The sequence below is a fragment of the Tamandua tetradactyla genome, chromosome 13, assembly GCF_023851605.1.
Source record: "Tamandua tetradactyla isolate mTamTet1 chromosome 13, mTamTet1.pri, whole genome shotgun sequence".
NCBI classification, from domain to species: Eukaryota; Metazoa; Chordata; class Mammalia; order Pilosa; family Myrmecophagidae; genus Tamandua; species Tamandua tetradactyla.
Window position 1 is genome coordinate 26,512,643 of NC_135339.1, and position 24,174 is coordinate 26,536,816.

The 24,174-nt window shown below is 49.9% G+C and overlaps 1 protein-coding gene across 5 annotated transcripts in view; it reads right to left on the bottom strand.

Moving 5' to 3' along the window:
- Positions 1-757: 757 nt before the first annotated feature.
- The window catches only part of PALD1 (phosphatase domain containing paladin 1), an 87,741-nt gene continuing 64,324 nt past the window's right edge, over positions 758-24,174 (bottom strand). For 4 of the 5 annotated variants that reach the window (XM_077125020.1, XM_077125017.1, XM_077125019.1 and 1 more), the window contains 2 exons: positions 7,844-7,999; positions 759-3,328 (listed from right to left, as the gene is read on the bottom strand). In XM_077125020.1, the coding sequence (XP_076981135.1) occupies positions 3,179-3,328; positions 7,844-7,999 (306 nt within the window). In that variant the 3' untranslated portion in view covers positions 759-3,178. Of the gene's footprint in view, positions 3,329-7,843; positions 8,000-24,174 lie in introns of all 5 variants that reach the window. The other variant, XM_077125021.1, reaches the window with a different exon arrangement.

Genomic DNA, 24,174 nt, shown 5'->3' on the forward strand with positions numbered 1-24,174 from the left:
AGAAGGCTTGCTTCCTTCTGGGGTTGATGTCTTCTGGTTGGTTGACAATCTTTTGGGTTCCTTGGCTTTTCCACCACATGGCAATGCATATGGCGGCATCTTCTCCTTTCTTTTTCAGATTCTGTTTACTTTCAGCGTCTGGCTGCTCCCTGTGGCTTCTCTTTCTGTGTCCAATTTCCTTTGCTTATACGGACTTCAACCATACTGGATTAAGAGGCACCCTCGTTTGGTTTGGGTACACCTTAACTAAGAACATCTTCAAAGGTCCTATTTACAAATGGGCTCACACCCACAGGAATGGATTTCGATTAAGAACATGTTTTTGGGGGGATACATAATTCCAAGTCACCACAGCTACCAGCGAACAGACCCAAGGCCTCCTCCCAGCTCTGACACCTTCTTGCCTTGACACAAGGGCAGTGGACAGAACCAGTGATGTGCGAAGGTATGGAAGCCACAGGGATGCCCCAGTGATAGTGACCTGACATGAGTGGGAGACGCCTCCCGAACCCTGAAGATGCTTAGAGACTTTGCAGAATTGGTTAATGTTGAGTGTGTGCTTCCTGTGTGTCAGGTTTTAAGGCTTTACATGCATTGACATGCTTAGTGAGAGGGTTGAGATGCTGCTGAACTGTAAGCTAGCAACGTTCACGGAATTGCTAGATGCCCTCCCAGATGAGACTAGGTCTGAGGAGACTTGTGGGACACACATATGAGCAAACCCACACACCCTTGTGCAGAGTGGCCCCCCCCATCCACTCACACTGTGTACAGCATTCACGCCTCTGTACTAACACTCAGAAGCCACGGGGAGCATCCTTGGCCCCGGGGCATGCTAGACTGGGAAGTAACCCCAGGAGTCCTTCTCCTTTTCCAGCCCTATGGGTGGCGGGGGCTCTGGATTCCATGGCAACCACCCCAAGCTGGTCTCAGAACTATAACCAGAGGGCCTTGTCCCTTCATCACAGAGAAGCCTGGGGAAAAACCCAGGTTGGGGCTCTCTCTGCCTCATTCTCCCCATTGTCTCCTTACACACCAACCATCAGGGAGCCCGAAGTGGCCAAGTGGGGAAGGTGAGAGGAAGAGATGAAGGCTGAGGTCTTCCCTCCTTTAAATCCCTGAAATTCCACTTTGCTCCTTTTCCCTAAATCAATACTACATCAGCCCCTCACACTTTTGTGTGAATCAGCTTCTGTTGCTTTTCTCAAGGAGGGGCTAAGCCTGACAGTCCTGGGCAGCCAGAGTGAGATGGTCTGGCACATGACTGGGGGTGTGAGAGGACGAGATGGGTGCCTGGAAAAACCCACCTTCTCTCAGAACAGAGATCCTGTCCAAACTAGGACAGGCCTCCCTTCATCAGGCACGCTAAGGGCAGGTGATCTCAACCCACCTTGCCCACCCCGCACCCCCAGCCCTGAAGCAGCAGGGAACTGGTCACAGTTTTATCACATCTGCCTCCTGCTGACAACAAACCAGAAACCAGGCACACTTCCCATGAAGCCATTTTTAATGCTAGAAAGGTCTGTACAAAAAAAAAAAAAAAAAAAAAATCACGAATGAAGCCTCACAACACCCCTGTGAGGTAGGCAAGTATTATTTCCCATTTACAGATAGGGAAACTGAGGCAGAGAGGTGAGGTGACCGGCCAGTGGTCCCAGCACAGCTGCAAGTCAGGGCCAACCATGAGAACACTATGGGTCCCTCCCAATTCAGCCCCGATCTCTGACCCCTCAACTAGACCTTGTCTTTGAAGAAATTAAAACCTTTAATACATGCAAAAACAAAAACAAAAAAACAACAACAAATCTGAAAAGGTAATGAACAGACATACAGTAGTTTTGCAAAAGAATTCAGCCAAGATGGTCAAATATTTCCTAATACTGGATCCATATGAACAACTTCAGCTTTTTTCCCTCATTTTAAATTCCATGTCCAATCACACATTCGTTCTTCTGGAGAAGTTCATAAGCCCACCCAAGGAGAGGCTTCCCCGACTCCAGCCAGCCAGGCTCAGTGGAGAGTCTCCTGCCTGGTCAAGCCTCTGGGCATCCCTGGCCCAAGTTCAACTCAAACTCCGCCTCTGCCGCCTCCTCCGTGCAGTCTTCCCAGTGTCTGGACAGAGTGGAAGCTGGTGGCTTCTAACTCAGCAGGGCCTGGCCCTTTCCTCCCAGTGGGAGGCAGGCAGCTCAACAGCCCCCAGCAAGGATGGCCTGGATTCCAGGGGCCCTGAACCCCCTCAAAGCATCCTCAGGCCACTGCCACACACTCCACTGTTTGCTCAGGCTGCTCCACCAGAGTCCCTGAGCACAGCAGACCTTAGGGCTCCTGCTGCAGGAGGGTGGGACATGGTCCATCTTGAGCTGTTGGGGCAGGGAAGAGGTACAGGTGGACCTTTAGCTTCCTCAGCATCTCCTGCCCAGGTTCCCCTGCAGACTGAGCAGGCCTCTTTCGCAGTGCTCCATCTCACCTTCCGGAAGCTTTTTCTGCCCTGAGAAACTCCCTATATGGTTCCAGCTCTCTCAGGGAAACTCCACACTCCTGCCAGCTCCAGGGGAAGTGGCGAGGGGAAAAGAAAGGGACACCTCAGGCCACATCTGCTGACCTTCTTTAAGTCTCCCAGGTTGGGGTATTAGAAGCAAAAACACTGGTTGAAGCTGCCTTTAAAATAATAAGTCCACCCAAAGCACCCCTCCCGGCAGCCAGGGAGCCCGAAGGCAGTGCTCAGGCAGTGAAAAGGGGAGAGGAAAAGGGGGAGTAGCAGCACAAGGCAGGGAAGGCGACTAACGTTGGCCAGGTGTCCACTCTGTGCCAGGGGCTGTTAGAACATTCTGGAAGGGGAGAGGAAAGAGCAGAAGTGACAATTAGCTTTGCTTGGCAATTTGGGGGTACGCTCCTCGGAGGCCGAGTGCCAGCCTGTCCACAAGGCGCACACACCGGGGCCTGGAGAGGCTGGCCACATGCCTCTGTCATTTACAAGGAGTGACAATACGGTATCTAAATGTCCCTATAAAATGCTCTTTCAAAAAGGGGTCCCAACATCACCCAATGTCTCTGAGAAGGTGGGAAAATCCTTTTCTCAAGGTCCGCACCCCTCCGGGCCACTCCCTATGAGGCGCATCTGGGGCACCCCCAGCAATGAGGCACCTACGGGTAGAGCTGGGGCAGGGGGAAGCCGCTCCTACAGGGGGTCCCCGGCACAGGGCTGCGGGCCGAGGCTCTGCTCCTGCCACCGGTCGCGCAGCCGCGAGAAGGGCTGCTCCTCCGCGCCCTCGAGCTCCGGGAAGCCCAGCTGGTTGAGGATCGCATAGATGCCGGCTGCAGTCGCCACCTGGGGAGGAGAGAGAGATGGGGCAGCGCGGGGCCCCTCCGGCCCGGAGCCACCTCCCGCCAGCTCAGGCCCCGGAATGGGTTTGCTTTTTTTTTTTTTCCCTCGCTCTCTCGCTCTCTTTTTTTAATAATACAACATATATACAAAGCAAAGAAAGTAAAAAGCAATAGTTTTTAAAGCACTCTTCAACAAGTAGTGACAGGACAGATCCCAGAATGTGTCATGGGCTACCGTACTATATCTCAGATTTTTCCTTCTAGCTGCTCCAGAATATAGGAGGCTAGAAGGAATAAATGCTTTTATCATCACAATCAACTTTTTCTTTTCCTTTTTTTTTTTTTTTTTGTGAAAAATAACATATATACAAAAAAGCAATCAATTTCAAAGCACAGCACAACAACTGGTTGTAGAACAGATTTCAGACTTTGGTATGAGTTACGATTCCACAATTTTAGGTTTTTACTTCTAGCTGCTTTAAGATACTGGAGACTAAAGGAAATATCAATTTAATGATTCAGCACTCATACTCGTGTTACCGCCTCTGTAAAACTCCACCACCACCTTTGATCTTTCTGTCCCACTCTTCAGGGGCATTTGGGCTATGCTCATTCTAACTTTTTCAGGTTGGAAGGGGCTGTCAATAATCTGGGGTAGGGACATGGAACTAGCTGATGTTCTGGAGAGGCTGGACCTCTAGGTTTCAGGGCTTATCTGGTCCAGGGACCGATATGGAGGTTGTAGGTTTCTGGAAAGTTACCCTAGTGCATGGAAACTTTGTAGAATCTTATATATCGCCCTAGGTGTTCTTTAGGATTGGCTGGAATGGTCCTGGTTGGAGGTTGGCAGATTATGATAGGTAGCGAGGTCTATCTGAAGCTTGCCTTTATTTGAACTCTCTCAGCTACTGATACTTTATTAGTTACACTCCTTTTCCCCTTTTTGGTCGGGATAATATTGTTGATCCCATGGTGCCAGGGCCAGACTCATCCCTGGGAGTCACTTCCCACGTTGCCAGGGAGACTTCCACTCCTGAATGTCAAGTCCCACATAGTGGGGAGGGCAATGATTTCACTTGCAGAGTTGAGCTTAGAGAGAGTGAGGCCACAGCTGAACAATAAAGAGGTCCTCCAGGAATAACTCTTAGGCATGCCTATAGGTACTCTAAGCTTCTCCACCACCTACATAAGCTTAACAAGGATAAGTCTCAAGATCAAGGGCTTGGCCTGTTGATAAGGGTGTCCCTAATGTTTGATATAGTATCAGGGGTTTCCTGGTGATAAAGTTTAATAGTTCCATATTTTTATTCCCATCCCTCAAGGGACTTTGCCAATACTTTTTGATTATCTGCTTAATATATTCTAGGATGTATTCAGGCATCACATGAAGCTATACAGGATTAAAGGCCCTCATTCTTATTCTGGGCTCCCTGTGTTTCGATTGTTCAAATGAGCTGTCCACACAGGTTGACTTGGATTATATGCTACAGAAAATTTAGGTTCCAGGCAAAATAAACCTTTCTTCCTTTACTCAAAGAGTAGGTGTGGTTCTAAAACACAGACAATGTCTTCCTTACCCCTGTGTTCTGAATTAGCTTAATCCCGAACTGATTGGCTTCATTCTTATTTCGAAACACCAGGTTATACATATATAAAATAGTCTCTCAAAATCCAGAAATAATAATTACCACTCACTAAACATGTCTGCTATAAGAGCTTACAATCTAGGTCCCTGTTTTCTTACAAGCATTTTCTAAAGGAGACCGTACAGTAATTGTTCTTTTGTTTCTGGCTTATTTTGCCTCACCGAACGTGTTTGTTTTTTGACTTAGAGTTTCAGTTTCCTTATAAGGGGGATAACAGCCTCTACCTCATGGGGTTGTCATGAGAAGGGCTAAGTAGGCCTAAGCCTGGAGAGCACGTAGCAGACAGTAAGTGCTCGACAAACATAACGACGGTGACTACCGGACTGCTGCCCAGTGTGCGGCAGGGGAGGCCAAGTGCACCACTGGGTCCCCTTCGGCTCTCACATCACCACCCCAGCCCCCTCCTCCCATGCACACTGGGGAACATGGGCCAGGCTAGCTCTGGGCATTCCAGCTGGGCCTGCAGGCAGAGCCGGAAAAGGTAGCATAGATGCAGAAGCAAACACACGTCCCCTAGCTGTGGGCTCCACAGCTGGGAGACCCACCACAAGCTGAACCTAGGAAGCAGCTGGGGACTCTCTGATCTGCTCACATAGCTGTTTTGGTCACAATGGCCCAGGCCTTGGTACCAGACTCGAACCCTCCCAAACCCAGCCCCTTCTCTTGCCTACTATCCTGAGGGGTGGGGAGGATATAGGCTCCTCTTAGAACAAAGGGATCCATTTGTCTTCTGCTGGGTCCTAGGGAACTGTCACCTCCACTCTCCTCCGTTTATCCCCAGGAGAAAAGGCCCGTGAGGCTGGAGCCCACACTCCTACCTGGACCAGTAGCTCTCTCCTTCTTTCACTGACTCCCAATGCCCATCACCCAGATGCAACTGGGAAAGGGACTGAGTGTCCTCTTCAGCCTCTGGCTCCCCTGATTCTCACTGACCAAGCTGAACCCAAGCAGAAAAGATGTCCTAGTTCCCCATCTCCTCCAGCCCTCCTCCCAGGGGCTCAGAGAGAGAGGTGCACCCAGGCCTGCTCAAGAATCTGTGCAGCATTGGCATGACCCCATCAGGTCCGTTGACTCAGTACTCATCCACATGTATGACGGAGATGTCCTCAGCAGGGCCCCTCAGCAGGGCCCCTGGACACCACAGTGGCCTCTCTGCCTCCCTGAATCCACCCCACACCTGCCTGAATGTCTGTGTTCTCCCTACACCCATCTGGCTGGGGTCAGTGGCCCCCCATTCTCCCACCACCTTAGGTTGGCCCATCCACCCCGTGGAGCTAATTTCAGGCTTAAATCTGGATTACAACCACCAGTATCAGGCAGGGGAGGTCAGGGAGGGCCAGCTTCCAGGTAGAGAGTAATTACAGATGGCTTTGCCAAGAAGGGAAAGGCCTCTTTCCCACCTAGAGGTGTCGGGGCAGTAGCTCTGCTCCTAAAAACAGCAAGAGCTGGGGAGGCCAGGCTGAGAGGAACAGAGCAGGTGCATAGGACCTAGTGGGCTCTGGAACGTGAACAAGTTACTAGCTCCCTACACGCAGCTTCCTCCAGTGTAAAATGGGGGCACACCAACACCAGCACCTGAGGCCCAGCCGGTCAGCACAGGGTCCGGCACTGTGTGTTTCTCATGGAATCCCCACCGCCTTTTGAAGCAGGACTAAATTATTAGCATTATTCCCCTTGTAAGGTGAGGGCAGCCGGTTTAGAGGGTTCGCTAACTCGTCTGCGGATACAGCTGGCATGGGGCAGAGGCGGGCACTGGTGAGGCCTGGACACAGAAATGGGCCTGAATAAGGAATTTTCTGTTTGGGAAAGTTCTGGCACGATGGTGGTGAGGATAGTGCAATACTGTGAATGGGATTCATCCCACTGAATTTTACGTTGAAAATGGGTGAGAGGGGAAAGTTTGTGTTGTATACAGGTTTCTACAATTTAAATGAAAGGGGACTAGAAACAATGACAATTAAATTCAATCTATGCTCCTGGACAGAATCTAATAATGGAGAACAGGCCAAAAAGGACATTATTAGGACATATGAAAAAAATAGAATATAGATTGTAAGCTTTTTATCAATGTTAAATTTCTTGACCTTGATAAATTCCTTCAATATCCTTGTTCTTAGAAAACGTACATGGCATAGCAGCATTAAGTGTTCAGGGAACGAGATGAGACAACTTACTCCTAAATGGCTTGATAAATCAATAAAATGATACAGCAAATGTGGCAGTGTTAAAAGTTGGTGGATCTGGGTATCCGGGTGGGGGTATTTTGAAGTTCTCTGTATGGGATTTGTATTTTCTTTTTTTTTTTTTTCACATGGGCAGGCACCGGGAATCAAACCCAGGTCCTCTGGCATGGCAGGCAAGCATTCTTGCCTGCTGAGCCACCGTGGCCCACCCTGTATTATTTCTGCAACTGTCCTTAAGTTTGAAATCATTTCAAAATAATAAGTTAAAAAAAAGAGAGAGAGAGACAGAGATGATGGACACTTTACAAAGTACAAGGTGGGCTCAGAGCTGGTGGCCTGGCCAGGCTGGCTCCCACCTCCTCCTCTGTGCCACGAGAGCTAAGAGCTGGTGACACTGTGGGATGCGCAGGGGCGGGGACCCAGCACACTGCCGTGCTCTCTTCCTCACAGGCCTCGCCACCTCATCTCCCCTCAACTTCTCATTTATTCATTCATTCATTTCCCTGTCAAACTTACTGACTACCCACCAAGTGCAGACAATGTGCTGGGACTCAAAGTCAAATGAGATAAATCTTCGATTAAATGGAAGCTTCCAGTAGAATGAAAGATGAGAATGGGAGGTAGTACACAGGGACCAGGGAGGATGGCCCAGGCTTTCTTGTGTGAGCCCCTCTCAGCTTCAACTCTCACCTCCTGCATCCAGGTGCTGAAGGGCTTCTGCCAAGAGCTGGCCTTCTCCAGGTGGAGGTAGGCATTGAAGAGAATCAGGTAGATGTAGCGTTCCAGGTACTGCAGGCTCCTCAGCTGCAGCCTCCGCACCTCCTGCTCCCCTTTGGCTGCCTTTGCCTGGAAGAGGGGGCCAGGCAGGAGTCAGTGTGGGGAATTTAAAGAAGGTACGCTGAGCAGCAGTACCCCGTGACACACACATCATGAGACGTGGGAAGCCATCCAGCCTCCCAGGACCTCCGTTTCCTCCCCTATGAAATCCTAGCCACTGTCCTGTTCTCAGGAGCAACTGAGGACACCAGGTGAGAACAGACCTGCCAGGCACCCTACATTGTACCCAGGTGTGGAGGTCTCAGCCCCTGGGACCCGTGCTCTACGGAAGATTCTGCCCATCTCTGACCCCCAGGAAGGGCCCTTTGTTGCCAACTGCTCCACCCCTGCCCAGATGGATGAGTTCATCTCAGACTGGCAAGGGAAGGAACCCCATCTTAGCTGCTGAGCCTAACCAGTGCCAGACATTTCTGCCTGTCTCTCAAAAGGTCTGGGACTCAGAAGGCACGAGGCACGTTAGCCCAGCCCTCAGCCTCTCCTAGACCGGAGAAGGGTGACAGCAAGAAAGACCACTATGGCCAAGGAACAGCAAGAAGATGAAACAGTTCAGGAAGGGAGAGATCTTAGGGGTGGGGAGCAGGGGTGCTATAGGGACATCAATCTTTTTAACAAGCAAGTGGGCAAATTCCATGGAAGATGGCATCAGGCCAGGTGGTGGAGAGAGGAGGGACTGCAAAGGTAACTAAAGTTGTTTCTCAGAGCACATGGGAGTGCAGCTGGGTCACAAAGGATCTGGATGGAGAGAGTGTGCTCAGATGGGAGCAGCCAGGAGGTGGAAGGTGGGGAAGGGGCTGCCTTGGCCGGGACACAGAGGCTGAGAAGGGCAACAGTGGCCTGGGTCCCAGTTATGAAGGCTGCAGTGACACCAGGGAAGTCTATCCTCTAGGCAGCTGGTTTGCAATCCCAGCTGGCATGAGGACCACCGGGGGCTTTAAAGTGTGACTGGTCCCAGACCAATCACAGCAGAACCTCAGAGGGGTGGGGCCTGCAGGGGAGCCAGGAGAATTCTGGGGGTTGGGAATAACCTGGTAGCAGAAGACTCACGGAGGAATCACGCTCAGGAGGAAGGGGTTTTAACCAGGAAGGGGGTGGGTTACGAGGCAGGCCCGGGGGATGAAGCCTAGGACAGAAACCAGGCTCTCCTGACCCCTGCCACCTTGCCTGACCCTTCCCCTCTAGCCCACACAGATGTGCCATTCAACCACCCACCCCCTGCACCCCACGGACAGAGGGCCTGGGAGAATTCATGCTACCCATGGGACACCCTTTGCACCCACTCCCCTCCTCCAGCCTCTACCCAAGCCCACAGCAGTTCTTCTCTCCTCCTGGAAGAGGACTTGGCACAGGCTGTTCCCTCGGATACCAGGAACATCATGGGAGGGCACAGCAAGCCCCGGACCTGGGGGAGCCGGGAGGGCTGGTCTCCAATCTGCTGGGCCCAGCTGGCAGCCTTTCCACACAGGCTTATATCTGCCCACCCTCTGTGTCTCCTCCCCCACTGCAGTGGAAGGCTCCTGGGTGGGCTCATCGCCACAAGAACTGGGCCTGCTCGCGGGGCCTGCCGTCCCCATCCCCTGCTTCTTTCCTGGAGAAGCCAGCCTTCTTTGCTTCCAGGGTCACACGAGTGGATGGTCACTTGCAAAGCTGGCCCCGCCCTCACACCATCCCAAAGAAGCTCTGGGCCCTTAGGAAGGAGACGGGATGGAGGATGGAGGACGGACGATACTGAGGAGCACTGCGGGGGCTGAGCAGGAGCAGACGCAGATGCCACTTCAGTCCTGGTTCTGCCATTTAAACCCTATGAAAGTAAAGGTCCCTGCTCCATCCCACAAGAGCTCAGGAGAGGCAGGTATGAGGAAGCACTGTGGAAACCACGTAGAGCTACACCAACCCACTCACGCATCAGGCAGGGAGGGGGCGGCCACAACGCACCCACCGCCAAAGGGGAGCCACAGGCCTGCCCTCAGGGAGGCGCACAGTCTGGAGTGGGGGCAGAAGGTCACGACAAAGCACTAAGCGCCTGTCCTGGGGGGCAAGGAAGGGCAAGCAGCTGGACCCACTGCGGACTGGAAGGCAGCACTTGGGAAGAAACGGGGGCAGAATGGTGCTCCCAGAGAAGGACAGAGCATGTAACAGACATAAAAGGAGTTCAAAAATGAGGGTGTCTGGGGCAGACAGAGTGGAAGGGAGTGATGGCAGGAGGCACAGGCCAGGAAAGCAGGGTGTGGACGGGTGCCACGCCAAGACATACCCCTGCGGACAAAGGGGCCAGTGGAGACTTCTGGGTGGATTTGAGGTTGACAACAGCACCCCCAGCTGCTGCAGGGAAGATGGTTGGAGGTGGGGGAGGGGCAGAGTGACTACTGTTTTGAGGACCAACCAAGCATATGCTAAAAAAAGTCCTCTCATTTAGAAATCAGGCAGTTGACCAAAAATTCTTTTTTACCTAAATATGAACCACGGACTATGAGATCCAACCCTTCCCATCTCAATTCAAAGGCCTGGAACCTATTCAGTACTGTTTTCTTAGAAGGAAAGGAAATCACCCATGGTCCCACCAGTCAAGAACCATTTCAAACTATGTCCAATTAAAGAGCTCAAAGAAATGTCCTCATGGGTACAGAAGGCCCTCAGCAACGGACGTGGCCTGTGGACTCGCCACCCCAGCCCTGGTGTCCCTGTGCCCACGTGGAGCCCGGTCTGGGTCTCACAAGCCCTGGCGACAGGAGCCTCCCTATGCTCAGACACTGGCTGGGATTAGGTCGGGGGTGCCTTCGGGATGGAGAGGTGGGCGATTCCTTCCAAGTCTGCTAGCAAGGGCAGAAGTCTCACTAAATTCAGTCCACTGGGAAAAGATGATGCTCAATAGCCCCTGGGAAGGGTCTGCGCGCACACTCTGTCCAATTCGCAGGGCTGTGATTTGAGACGATGATCCACCTTCCTATTAACATCTTGGTTTCCTTAAAATCATCCCGGTTTGGCAGTGCCCAAGGAGGAGGACCAGCTGGCGGCCTCCTGCTGATAAAAATAGTGGCGCTGTTTTTAAATGGCCTAGGAGGCCAGGCTGTCATTAACTGTGGTGGAGCCGGACAGAGCCTCCTCCTCTGCTAGGGCTGAGCCCTAAAATAGAAGGGGGCCCCAGGAAAGGTGGCCAGGGCTCTAGGTCCCTCAGGTCTCCCAAATCTCCCATCTGCCTGGCATCAGTACAGGGCAGTGCTGCAGAAGTGGCTCCCAGAGCTCTGCTCTTTGCTGGGCCACCAGGAGGCCCACTGAGGCAGGGCTGGCAGCCCCCAAGGCCAACTCTCATACAGAGTGCTTACTGTGTGCCCTAGGCCCAGCTGAGCATGGTATACCCCTGCTCTGATAATGCAACTTGAGTACACTCTCATTGCAAACCCATGAAGGAGGGGGCCCATTTTGCAGATGAGGCTCAGCAAGGCTGGGTAACTGGCCCGGGTCACAGAACCCCAAGCTCAGGGTAAGCTCCGAAATCCAACCTCTTCCTACAACCCTTTTGCTGCAGTCAAGCTCACAACCTTTGTGGCTCAGTTTTGCCTCTATGCCTTTACTCACTCTGCTTCTCCTGCCTGGAGTGCACTTTTGCTCGGCTACCTGGCTGTGATCAGCCTGTCCCCACCACGACTAGGAAAGCACTGCCCACCCCCAACCCCACCCCAAAGCCTGCCCCGGGCACTCCAGCCCCCATGAATACACACTCTTGGCCTCTTCTGTTCTCGGTCTGAACCATGTTCAGTCTTTTCAAAGTGTGAGGGAGCTAACCCTGGTGCCATGGGCTTCTCTGCACATCATTCATATGGCAAAGGTTGTTCAACTGCACCTCTGGGCCAGGCGCTGGGGATTCAGCACCCACGGCCATGGTCCCGGCCCCCAGAAGCTCACTGTCCCTGCACATAACCCAACAGGTCTGCCTTGTGTCCCAGCCACCTGCCCACCACACCCTCCACCCAAAAGCAGCCACGTGTAGCCCAGGCTGGGCCTCACGAGCCCCCTTCCAGGCAAGCAGCAGCAGGGATAAGAAGCCCAGGTGACAGGTGGGAAACAAGAGGCCCAAGTAAGCCACAGCAATTTGCTAAAGAATTTGCACAAGTTGTTTCTGGCAGAACCAGAACTAGAACCCAGGGTTTCCAACCACAGACAAGGACTCTCAGTGACTAGAGAAGAGTGTCCTCTCCAGGAAGGCCACCAAAGTAGGCAAAGAACCCAAAAGCCAATGTGGAAACAGGGGTTGGGTATTCCTGTTTAATTATGAGAATCAACCTTCCATCCATGTAGTCCCCCACACCGGACAGACATTTGACAAGCCCCTTTGGGCCAGGCAGGGCCCTGGGAATCAGGGTGGAGGAAACGAGTGGCAGGAATGGGCACTGCTGGCTACATCTACAACCAGGACAATGGCAGCAGGGAGCACAAGGTAGGGCCCTCGACAGATGGGGAATGTGCAGGAGGGGATACTGGTGTTGAGATTTAAACCCCTCTGAAGGCACTAAAACTTCCACGCCAGATGGTGCACACTTAGAAACAATGCCTGGCATACTATAGATGCCCAGTGGACATTTGTTGAATAAACCAGGAAATTCTCCCTGGAAAGGGGGAAATGGTCCCAGCTCAGTGCTACAGCTCAGCAAGAGAGATCTTAGCTATAGGGGACATACGCCCTGCAGGACACACGTGCATGCACACACATTCATTCCATTCTGGCAGCCTCTCTCCGACCCGCTGTTCTATTCTGGGCTGGGTGTGAAAGGCTTTGGGAAACAGTCCTTCCCTTCTGTCATATTTTATATGATAGCTCACAGCATTCCAGGGCTTCTCTAATTGCACAGCCCCATTCCTGGAGAGACACTACCTGTTGGAATGAGGTCTCCAGGGAAAGACTTTGGCAAAGCCAGGCTCTTGGAGAAACTGTGAGCAGCTCCGTTCAGGGCCTAGAGCCAGAGCTGTCTCACTTGACATTTTTCTTAATAAAAAGCCTCTGCCCTCGGCATACCAAGCCCATCTCACGGACCTCTCGGCACTTCCTGTGTTCATGAGACCAACACTGCACCAACTCAGAATCTGAGCCCCGGGAATACAGAGATGGTTACGCACAGCGCTGCCCTCAGGGACGTTCCTTCCAGGGGCTGCTAGCCAATGCTGGCGGCTCCTTTGCCAACCCTTCCCTTTTCCACCTCAACACAACTACCCACCCCCTCTGGGTGGTGGCCGCCATGGTGGAGGAGAAGGAACGCAGGCAGGGGAGGCTGGGAGACAGGTTCTGGTCCTGACACCAGCCAGACACAGGGCTTGACCAGGCCTCGCTCTCTTTCTCAATCAAATGGGTCTAATAAAAACCACCCTGAACTCCCTCACCAGCTGCTACGAAGAATGGAGGAGATAACAACCTAAGAAAGTTGTTAGGAAACTTGAAAAGCACTTCTCAAAGTTGAAGTGTTGTAGTCTCCATAAAATACATTTCAATTTAAGAGCCAACAACATTTCACCACTCTCTGTGTGGCCACCTTTACCTCAGGTTTTCTTCAAACTTCTTCTGAAGGGACAGACAAATTAGGCTGTTATGAATACAGAGCAATAAGAATTAATGTCACCAGCCAAGGCCTCTGAAAAGCGCGCCTGGCATTAATGATTCTAGCAGGGTTTCCTTCAGACTAATTAAAAAAAACGACTAATTCACCAGATGTGTAGCCACCAAGGGCCGGTGGCCAGCATGTCTTCTTCTCAGCCTGGGGCCCAGCCTGCTTTCTCTATCCCTACATCATGGGGTGGCTTAGCTCAAAGGGAGTTTTATTTCTTATTTCTCTGGAGGTAGTTTTTAAAAACGCCCTGTGCTAGTTTGAAACTGTTGTGTACCCCAGCAAAGCCATGTTCTTTAATCCTCATTCAATATAGCCGGGCGGGATCTTTTGACTGTTTTCATGGAGATGTGACCCACCCAATTGTGGGTGGGACCTTTTGATTACTTGGTTTCCATGGAGATATGTCTCCACCTATTCAAGGCGGGGTTGCTTACAGGAGTCCTTTAAGAGGGAATCATTTTTGGAAAAGCTCGAGAGCCTACACAGCCAGGGATCTTTGGAGACACAGAAAGAAAAAAACCCTGGGGAAGTCATTCGAAGAAGCCAGGAGGGAAAGCTAGCAGAGATCACCATGTGCCCTCCCAGCTGACAGAGAAAGTCCGAACCTCAGCAGCCCTTTCTCTGTTAAGGTATCTGTCCCTGGATGCCTTAGTTTGGGCATTTCTATAGCCTTAGAACTGTGAAACTTACAACTTAATAAAGTCTGCCTTTTAAAAGCCATTCTATCTCTGGTATATTGCATTTTAGCAGGTTACAACTAAAACACACTCTGAGCACTCTGGCTCCGTCACAAGCACGTGGTGACAGGCACTGGCCCAACCTCACCAACATGCAAGAGCATACAGGAGGCCCCACAATGGGCTACAGCCCCCTGGGGCAGGCAGCTTAAGATGGGCCTGCGCAGAGGAGGTGGGGGCGATACAAGACTGTTACACCAAGGACCAACTGTCCCAGTGGAAATTATGTGTGGTGTGCAAGTGTGGTCCCATCACCCACACACAAAATACTGTTAAGTTTCCAAGCTGTACCCACGATCTGTCTGTGGCATGTTCTTGTCCTCCCTTATCAGTCTAGAAATACGTCACGGGTAAGGATGGTGGACTCCAGTTCTTGTTTTCCCTTGCAGCAGGGTTTGAAGTGGGCAGGAAGACGTGAAACTGTGCCTTGTCCCTCTTGGGAGGCAAGACAGCATGATGGAGAGGCTCAAATCTGAAAATCGGGGTTCCAAGGTCTGGCCCTACTCCTGCTGTCCACCAGCTGTGTGTTCTTGGGCTAGCCCTGTGCTCTCTGAGCATCCCCTCCTCAGGTACCAACATGGAGAGAATGTTAAACTCCACCCTACATCACCCACAGGCATGGAGTGAGGATCAGGTGGGACTGTGGAGGTGAAAATGTACAGTCAGCCGGGGATGGGCAGCTGCTAGGAATGGTTCTGAGTTGGTTGAGGAGCTACTGGGATACACTGGGCCTCCTGGCCTCTCGCACTGGTCTCGAGCCACCTCCAGCCTCCTGCCACGTGCCCCTCCCTCTGCTTTCTCCCTGCCCACCCCTGCCCTAGGTACCCAGACCCTCTGCTGGCCATGACCACATCACAGACTCCAACCCCATCAGGGTCCCGAGGAAATTTAGGGCCAGCTGAATACCCAGCTTTCGAGAAGCACCTCCCAAACTGACTCATTCTCTGAAGATGGGCAAATAAAGGAACCAAGCACACGCGGCCCCTGTCTATCCTGCACCAACTAGATCTCAGGGAAGCGTCTCTTTCTGGAAGCATCATCGTTGATTAACACAGAAAGAATGCTAGAATTAGTGTAGCCCCCTTCTGCAAGCTCCTCAGGTCATAAGGAATCCAGGCGATCTGCACTGGCAGCTGCCAGCATCACAAAGGGAGGGGCAGGGGAACTTTCAGTCCCTCAAGAGCAGCACACAGCATCATCTGCAATTATTCCTGCCAAAACCAAGCCAGAATCTGATCGACCCTCTGGCTCTCATGACCAATTTATGGGAAGCACAGGGACACCACATGTAATCTAAACTGGGGGGACATGATCAGCAAACTAAACTCCAGGCCATAAGCCCTGTAAGGCGAATAGCCAGTTAATGTGACAAAGACATTTCAGGGGGGAATGTGGAGGGGGTAACTAGTCAAAGTTAAAAGAGACATGTCAACCAAATGTAGCAAATGCAGCATGTGGGTCTTGTTTGGATCCTGACCCAACAGTAAAAAGAATATTATGAGACTGCTGGGAAAATGGAAATACTGAGCAGACACTGATGATAAATCACTGTTAAATATTTTAGGTGTGATAACAGCATTATGATTATGTTTTAAAGAAAGGTCTCTCCTTCTTTTAGAGAATGGCTGAAATATGTACAGATTAAAGTAGATGAGGTCTGGGACTTGGATGGGGAGGGATTTGAGGAGGGTGTTAGATGATAAATGAATAACCATGATTGTGAATTAAGGAAATGAGGGGTGAGCAGACAAGGGTTCATGAAGTTATTCTTTCTACTTTTGTATAAGCTTGAAATTTTCCAAACTAATTAAAAAAGAAAGTCCCCACCTTTCAATTCTACTTCTAAGAATCAGCCTGAGGATGGGGGTACGAGGTTAGTTAGAATTCTTGTCTGTCATATAGGAGACCCAGGTTCGATTCCCGGCCCATGCACTTCCCCCAAAAACAAACAAACAAAAATTCAACAAATGGTGCTGCAATAAGGGGATACTCACATGGAAAAAGAATGAAATGTGGCCCCACCATATAGCCTACACAAAAAAAAATCAGCCCAAGAAATAGTCCACATAATGAAAGAAGCTAAGGCTTAAGAAAAGATACAGGGTTCCCATTTGGAGCGATGGAAATGTTTCAGTAATCCACGGAGGTGATGGCAGCACAACCACACTGAGCACAATTAACAGCACTGAAATGACTCTCTGAATATGACTAAAAGGGGAATGTTAGGTTGTATATATGGTAACGGAATAAAAATCTAAAGAATTAAAATAAAAATATTAAGTCCCTACCCTTTCAACCCAGTCAGAAATTCTTTTTCTAAGAATCAGCCTATAGCAACAATCCACATCATGAAAGAACAACATGCCAGAAATGCTCACTTCATCAGCATCCAACGCAGTGAACAGGAAACACCTAAAGTCCAAATACAGCAACAGGATATGAAATTGGGGCACTTCCACTCACTTGCATATCATACGAACATTAAATATGAGGATTAAAAGCTCTTCTGCAAACAAATAGCTAAAATTATTTATTAATTTGCTGACTTATTAGAAAATAGGCTCAGGTGGAGCTTGATTCACTGGTTTAGCCCCAGAAAAGGTCTAGTAGAAGAAAGGGACTTGATAAGGATTTGCTGGACGGGCAGATTTGGAATGTATGAGCATTGGCCAGGGGAAAAGCAGGACCCAGCCGTGTGCACACACAATTGTACAGGTGAACACACAATTGCACCTGTGAACAAGGACTCATGCACAGAGAGACCAGAAAGAAAAAGGCAAAAAAATTAAAACATCCCTGGGTTTATGGAATTCTGGGAGACATTTTCCTCTTCCTGGATAGTGTAGGCTTTTGGTATTGGACTCATACTGTCTTTTAAAAAAAAACAACGTCCCTGTTGTGGGACCTCACCGCACAAACGGAGACTCACCGCACATTCCGAAGTCTCCTTTCTGATGCACAACAGAAAAGTGACTTTCAGAATCTGTGGCACTTCCCTGCAAGGGCCCTGGAACATTTTTATTGCTGGAAGTAGAACAAACTCCATATTCCAGGATCAGTTCTTCCTTGTGGCTTATTATTAATGTATTATAAGTTAACTGTGGAACCTAGCAGGGGCCAGGAAGTGAAATGCACCATTTGGGGGTTCTGGGGGAGGGGGAGGGGCAGGGAGCCCAGCAGCCATGAGCGGTGGAAAGTTTCAGAACCCCAAGGCTGCACACTCCCGGGAAGAAAACCAGACCTGCCATGTTCCCAACCAAATGGAGCTGAGGTGGGCAATGACCTCCCATCGAGTCCGGGCTCAGCTCCGTTTCTATCTGAGGGTTTTGGGGGCTTCATCCAGTTGACAAGAGATACCTGTAGACACACAGCACCTCAACCTGCTCTGAGAAGGGAGCTGCAGACTCCACTGAAGAGAGCCTGGAGGCGTCTGGTTTAAAACTACAGGGCAGAGGTTTAAACAAGATACTGCCAGTGAGATGTGGCTGATCAGCTTCCCGGAGCCCCTTGGAGAGAAGGGGTGGGGAAAACAGCTGCATTTCTGGAGCCTCAGCAAGTGCCCTGCAGCCCACGACGACACCATGGGCCAAGACCCCAGGTCAGGGGAGACATGGTGGTGGTGGGGGGGGGGGGGGGGCGAGGGGCTAAGAGTCAGGGTCCTTGGCTCAATTCCCACCCTGCTGCCAACCCACATGGGACTCTGGGTAACCCACTCACCTCTCCAGACCCCATTTCTTCATCTATAAACAGAAAGGTTAGACGCTCTCTAAGACACTAAAACAGGACATACAGAGTGGGGGTTAAAGCTACAAGGAACATCACAGGACACCCTAGCCCTAATGTTTATGGAGCACTCTGTGTGCCAGCCAAGCTCTTTGCATGCACTCCCTAGTGTAATTCTCACACACGACCCTGCCAGGTTAGTGTCACCAGTTCGGCCAGAGAGGCAGAAAGTGCCCCTGGAGAGAGGCAGTGCCCCATCTGGGCCCAGGTCCCCCCGACTCTTACGTCCACATCCTTCTGCTCCATTTCCCTCCTACGTCCGCATAACACACAAGCTGCTTCCTGCCGAGTGCCCAGGGGCCGGCGGTTGCGCCACGCCAGCCTCATCAAGTCCGCTCCAACGTCCGTTCCAATCATGTGTTTCCACAATTCAGTGACATTAAACAGAAAGTCCTCCTACACCACACCCATGCAGGGCTGGCCAGAGGCTCCTCTTATTTCACATCCCTGGAGGCAGCTGGGACAGCTCAGATCATCCCGACCCCAGAGGCAGGACCCAGGTTCCAGGCCTGGCCATGACACGCGGATGACCTTGGCAAGGTTGTACTCTGCCTTTCAGGCTAATGGAGACACTGGCGACAAACCCAGGACATGACCAGTTTCATGGGTCCAGCGAAAACTTAGAAATATAAATCTTTTAAAGGACTGTCCTCTACTCTGAGATGATGTCATTCTACCTTTCTGGTATTTTAGTACTTTCTTTCATGCAGTATCATTCATATTAGACGTTAGTTGGGTTTTTTCTTTTTTCCTTCCTTCCTTTCTTTAAAATGGACACAGTTAACAGAATTACACATTAGAACCCCTAGAAAGGTCCCTCCCTTTCTTTAAAACCTGTCTGTGAGATTCCACAGACTGGGATGAGGTCCCTTTAGCTCTCTGTCCTGTAGCAGCAGCATTTCCATGGTCTACCACTAGACGACCTGCAAGATCTGTTGTTGATAAAAATCCTCTGATCAGAACCTTAAAATGGAATTCCCATCCCTCCTGGATGAATTAGAAGACCCCAGAAAGGAGGACGCAGATTTCCCCATCCTGAGCCCAAGTGCCCCTCCTGGCCACAGGCCTAGATTGGTGGTGGTGGTGGGGGCGGTGGCAGAAGGGCCAGAGCTGCCATGTCAACCCCTCTGCAGACCGGAGTGGACAGACGCCTGAGGGCAGACTGGCCAAGAAAACCAGGCTGCGAGAGGGTCCTTGGGAACTCAGGTTTCCTCTGGATCTAGCCACAGATGCCTTTTCCCCTTGCTTCGTATCCTTCCACTGGAGTAAATCTTACCTGTGAGTATACGGCTACGTGCTGAGCCCTGAGTGTTCTCCGAATGAGTCACCAAATTTGAAGGTGGTCTTGCAACCCCCAATACCGAGGGCGGCCACAGAATTTGCCCCTCAGGCTGGGACTCCTCAGAGAGGGAAAGGCTGTGTGGCTGCCAATTTACTGCAGGACTAGGCGCAAACCAGAGCACCCTGTCTCACCAGAGCCCAGGGGCTCCACATCTCAGAACCGCAGCCGGCTGTAAGAGGCGGAGCAACCGGAGGCCTATTCTGAAACAAGAACCACCTGTGAGTGGGGACACAGGCCAGGATTGGGAGTCAGAAGGCCTGGGTTCAAGGGCTGACCTGCCAAGCAACCTGGGGCTCATCCAAGGATCGCTCAGGGCTTCATCTGACAGTGAAGCAACGTCACTAGGTGACACTGAGACACCTTCCAGCCCCCACGTTCCAGAAAAGCCGGGCCCAGCACATCACCCCCCACCTGCCTCCCAGCCCAGTCAACAGTTAGGCACAAGACCTGGAGTGGCCTGGCTCCCCTCAAATTAAATATATAGTGACCATCCATGGTAGGTTTTGTTTTGCATTACTGATGTGCAGTAAATAAATGAGTAGGCCAAGGGTATCAACACCTGGAGAGGCTCAGGCTGGGAGCTAAACGTACAGTCCATGAGCAGATTCCCAGACGGCAGGAGCCAGGAGCAGCCTCAGAGAACTTCGTCCCCACCCTTTGCTTACAGGTAAGACACTGAAGCCAGAGACAGAGAGGACTTCCCCACCTGCACCCAGCACCCGGGGGGCTCTAGACCAAGCAGCCCCACTTCCATTGGAAGAAACAAAGGGGAGGCCTGGGAAGGAATGTTCTGGAAAGGGTGGGCTCACCCTGATATCCAAGGCCCCAGGGCTCAAAAAGAGTCTCTCCCAAGACTGCTGGCCTGAGTACCACAGGCCTATTCAGGGCCATGGCAGGGGAGGGGCTGTGAATGAGAGCTAAGTCCAGCAAGGTTACTGGATACAGGAGTAATATACAAAAATCAACTCTATTTCTACATAGTAGCAATACACAAACTTAAAAATGAAATTTTAAAACTCCATTTACAATAGCATAAAAGTAACAAAATCCTTTTGAATAAATGTAACAAAGGAAGTACAAAATTTATACTCTGGAAACTACAAAACATTACTGAAAGAAAGTAAAGAAGATCTAAATAAATGGAAAGTCATCCTATCCCATTTTCATGGATCCAAAGAGCTAATATTGTTAAGATGGCAATACTGCCCAACCTGACCTAAAGATTCAACGCAAGCCCGATCAAAATCCCATCTTGTTTACAGATTAACAAGTTGATCCTAAAATTCATATACAGACGCATGGGACCCAGAATAGCCAAAAGGATTCCGAAACAGAAGAACAAAATTGGAGGACTCGCATTTCCCGATTTCAAAACTTACTACAAAGTTACTGCAATCAAGACAGGGTCATATTAGCATAAGGACAGACAACTAGATCAATGGATAGAATTGAACCCTCACATTTACAACAAATGATTGTCTTCAAGGATGCTGTGCCAGTTTGAAAGGATTATGTGCCCTGGAAAAGCATGTTTTAATCCTAAGCCATTATGCAGAGGCAGTTGTTTATTTTAATTCCCATTCAGCACTGTAAATTGGAAACTTGATCAGATAATCTCCAGGGAGATGTGACATACCCAATTGTGGGTATTAACCTATGATTAGAAGGAGATGTGATCCCACCCATTCCCAGTGAGTCTTGATTAGTTTACTGGAATTCTTTAAAAGAGGAAACATTTTAGAGGAAGCTTCAGAGCCGCAAGACCACAAGAGGCCATGCAGCCAGAGACCTTTGCTGATGAAGGAAAACAACCCCAGGGGAGCTTCATGAAACAAGAAACCTGGAGAGAAAGCTAGCAGACTTCACCATGTATGTCATATACCTTTCCAGGTGAGAGAACTTCATCGGCCTTTCTTGAGTGAAGGTAACCTCTTGTTGGTGCCTTAATTTGGACATTTTTATAGACTTGTTTTAATTGGGACATTTTCATAGCCTTAGAAATATAAATTTGCAACTTAATAAATTCCCCCTTTTAAAAGCCATTCTGTTTTGGTATATCACATTCTGGCAGCTTGCAAACTAGAACAGGTGCCATGACAATTCAATGGGTAAAGAACGGTCTTTTCAATAAATGGGACTGAGACAATTGGATATCTACATGCAAAAGAATGAAGGTGGACTACTTCCTCACATCATAAACAAAAATTAATCCAAAATGAATCAAAGAAACTAAAGTAAGAGCTAAAACTATAAAACTTTTAGAAGAAAACATAGGTGTAAACCTTCACAACTTTGGATTTGGATTAGACATGACACCCAAAGCACAAGCAACAAAATAAAACGGAAATAAACTGGACTTGATCAAAATTTAAAACTTCCATAACTCAAAAGGTACCATCACGAAAGTGAAAAGATAACCCACAGAAAAGAAGGAAAATTTCGTAAATCATATATCTGATAAGGGTCTAGTATCCAGATATAAAGAACTTATACAACTCAACAACAAAAAACTAACAGCCCAATTAATAAATGGGCAAAGGACATTAACAGACATTGCTCAAAAAAAGATATACAAATGGCTAAGAAGTACATGAAAAAGTGTTCAGCATCATTAACTATGAGGGAAATGCAAATCAAAAGCATAAGATACCACTTTATAGCTATTAGGATGGCTTTTGTCTTTTTTAAAAAATGGAAAACAAGTGTTGGGAAGGATGTGGAGAAATTGGCACCCTCTTACAAGGGCAGTGCCAGTGGGAATGTAAAATGGTACAGCTACATTGGAAAACAGTTTGGCAGTTCCTCAGAAGGTTAAACATAGATACCATATGATCCAGCAGTTCACATTCTAAGAGAAATGAAAACATATGTCCATATAAAACTTGTACATGAATGTTCATAGCAGCATTATTCCTAATAGACAAAAAGTACAAATAGCCCAAACGTCCATCAATTGACAAAGAGATAAACAGAATGTGATATATATCCATCCAGTGGAATACTATGTAGCCATAAAAAGGGCCAATATATGCTACAACGTGGATGGACCTGGAAGACATCATGCTCATCAAGAGAAGTCACCTGTTGTATGATCCCATTCACATGAGGTATCCAGAATATGCCAATCCATACAGACAGAAAGGAATTTTGTGGTTGCTGGGAGATGGTACGGGTTGAGGAGGGAGGGGGTAGTTAGAAGGAAATGTGGAGTGACTGCTAAGGGGTATGGTCTTTCTTTGTGGGTGATGAAAATGTCCTAAAATTAACTGTGGTGATTGCACAACTGTGAATATACTAAAGACTACTGAACTGTACACTTTAAATGAGTGAATGCATGATATGTGAATTAATAAAGTTATTTTGAAAAAAAAGTGAGAGGGAAAGCACTAGAGCAGCAGATCCCCAATATGGTCCCCAACCAGCAGCATCATTATTATCTAGAAGATTATCAGACACCCAGATTTATGGAATCAGAAACGCTGGGGGTAGGGCTCAGCAATCTCTATAAGGCCACCAGGGAATTTTGAAGCTCACTCAAGTTGGGGACTTCTGCTTAGAGTACATTCTCAAGTCTGGCTGCACACACTGGAATCACCTGGGGAATGGGAATTAAAAAAAAAACAAACCCATGCTCCACAGCGGAGCAGGATGAGAGCTCCAGGGCTGGAGGGTGTCGCAGGCCCCTCCGCAATTCAGCCCTTTAACAGTCTGGCCACGCTCAGCTCACTGAGGACACCTGGTGGCTATACTGGGAAGCGACTCACACCTTGCCTCGGGGCCCGCAGTGCACCCGGGCTGGGGCTCAGGATCTCCATATGCATGGGTCAGCATCACCCTGGCCTTTTAAATGGGGATGCATGAGCCCGGCAAAAAGAGGAAGAGACTCAGCTGGCTCTGCCTCTTCCCTCATTAAACAATCCCACACGCCAAAGGCATCCAGAACTACCACTGCAAAACAGCTCCCCATATAGCACTCTTCCCTGCCCACTGCCTCCTGGCCTTGGCTCATGCCTTCCCCTTGCTCTCATTCTATCAGAATTGGTCAGGACCACTTCTGTGGGACTCTCCCCTCTCTCCACAGCTCAGACCATGGGATCCTGCCTGCGCCACTCTCTGTGTCTTCCAAGGGTTATCCAGGGCTACAGAGTTCTTGGATGGGGTGGGGGTGGGGGCTACCAGCTTCAGGATACCTAGAGGCAGAGAAAAGCAAACAGAGCTGGAAGGGAGAGGAGGGGAGGGGGAGGGAGGGCTCTGATACAGTGGGGTTAGCGCAGAGTGGGGGAGGACAGTGCCTGAGCAGGGCCAGGCATCCCTTCTCAATTACTTGACCTCCAGCTGCAGGGAGAGCTGCAAGCCTCAGTGCTGGGCTTCTCCGAGTGTGGGAGAAGCCTGATGACAGCATGCAAGGCCACTGTAAGTGGGGCACAAAGGTAACTTGGGCAGAGAAAGGCAGCTCAGTACACAGTCCAGCAGATGGCTCTCAGAAAACAAGTCCATCCTGTGAAACTCCTTAACTGTCTTCCCCACCCAGCATTTGGCAGCCTCCTCTCCTCTGCAAATTCCCCTCCCAACTGACCTCTGACCTTGGGCACAGCTTGACCCCAGCCTCTAGCTGGACACCCACCCTTTAACTCAACAAGGTCTGACCCATAACCCTGAGCAAAAAGGTTGGCCCTGACCAGTCATTTCAGCACCATGTGCCCAGCCAGGGGTTGGCAGGGTGAGCGT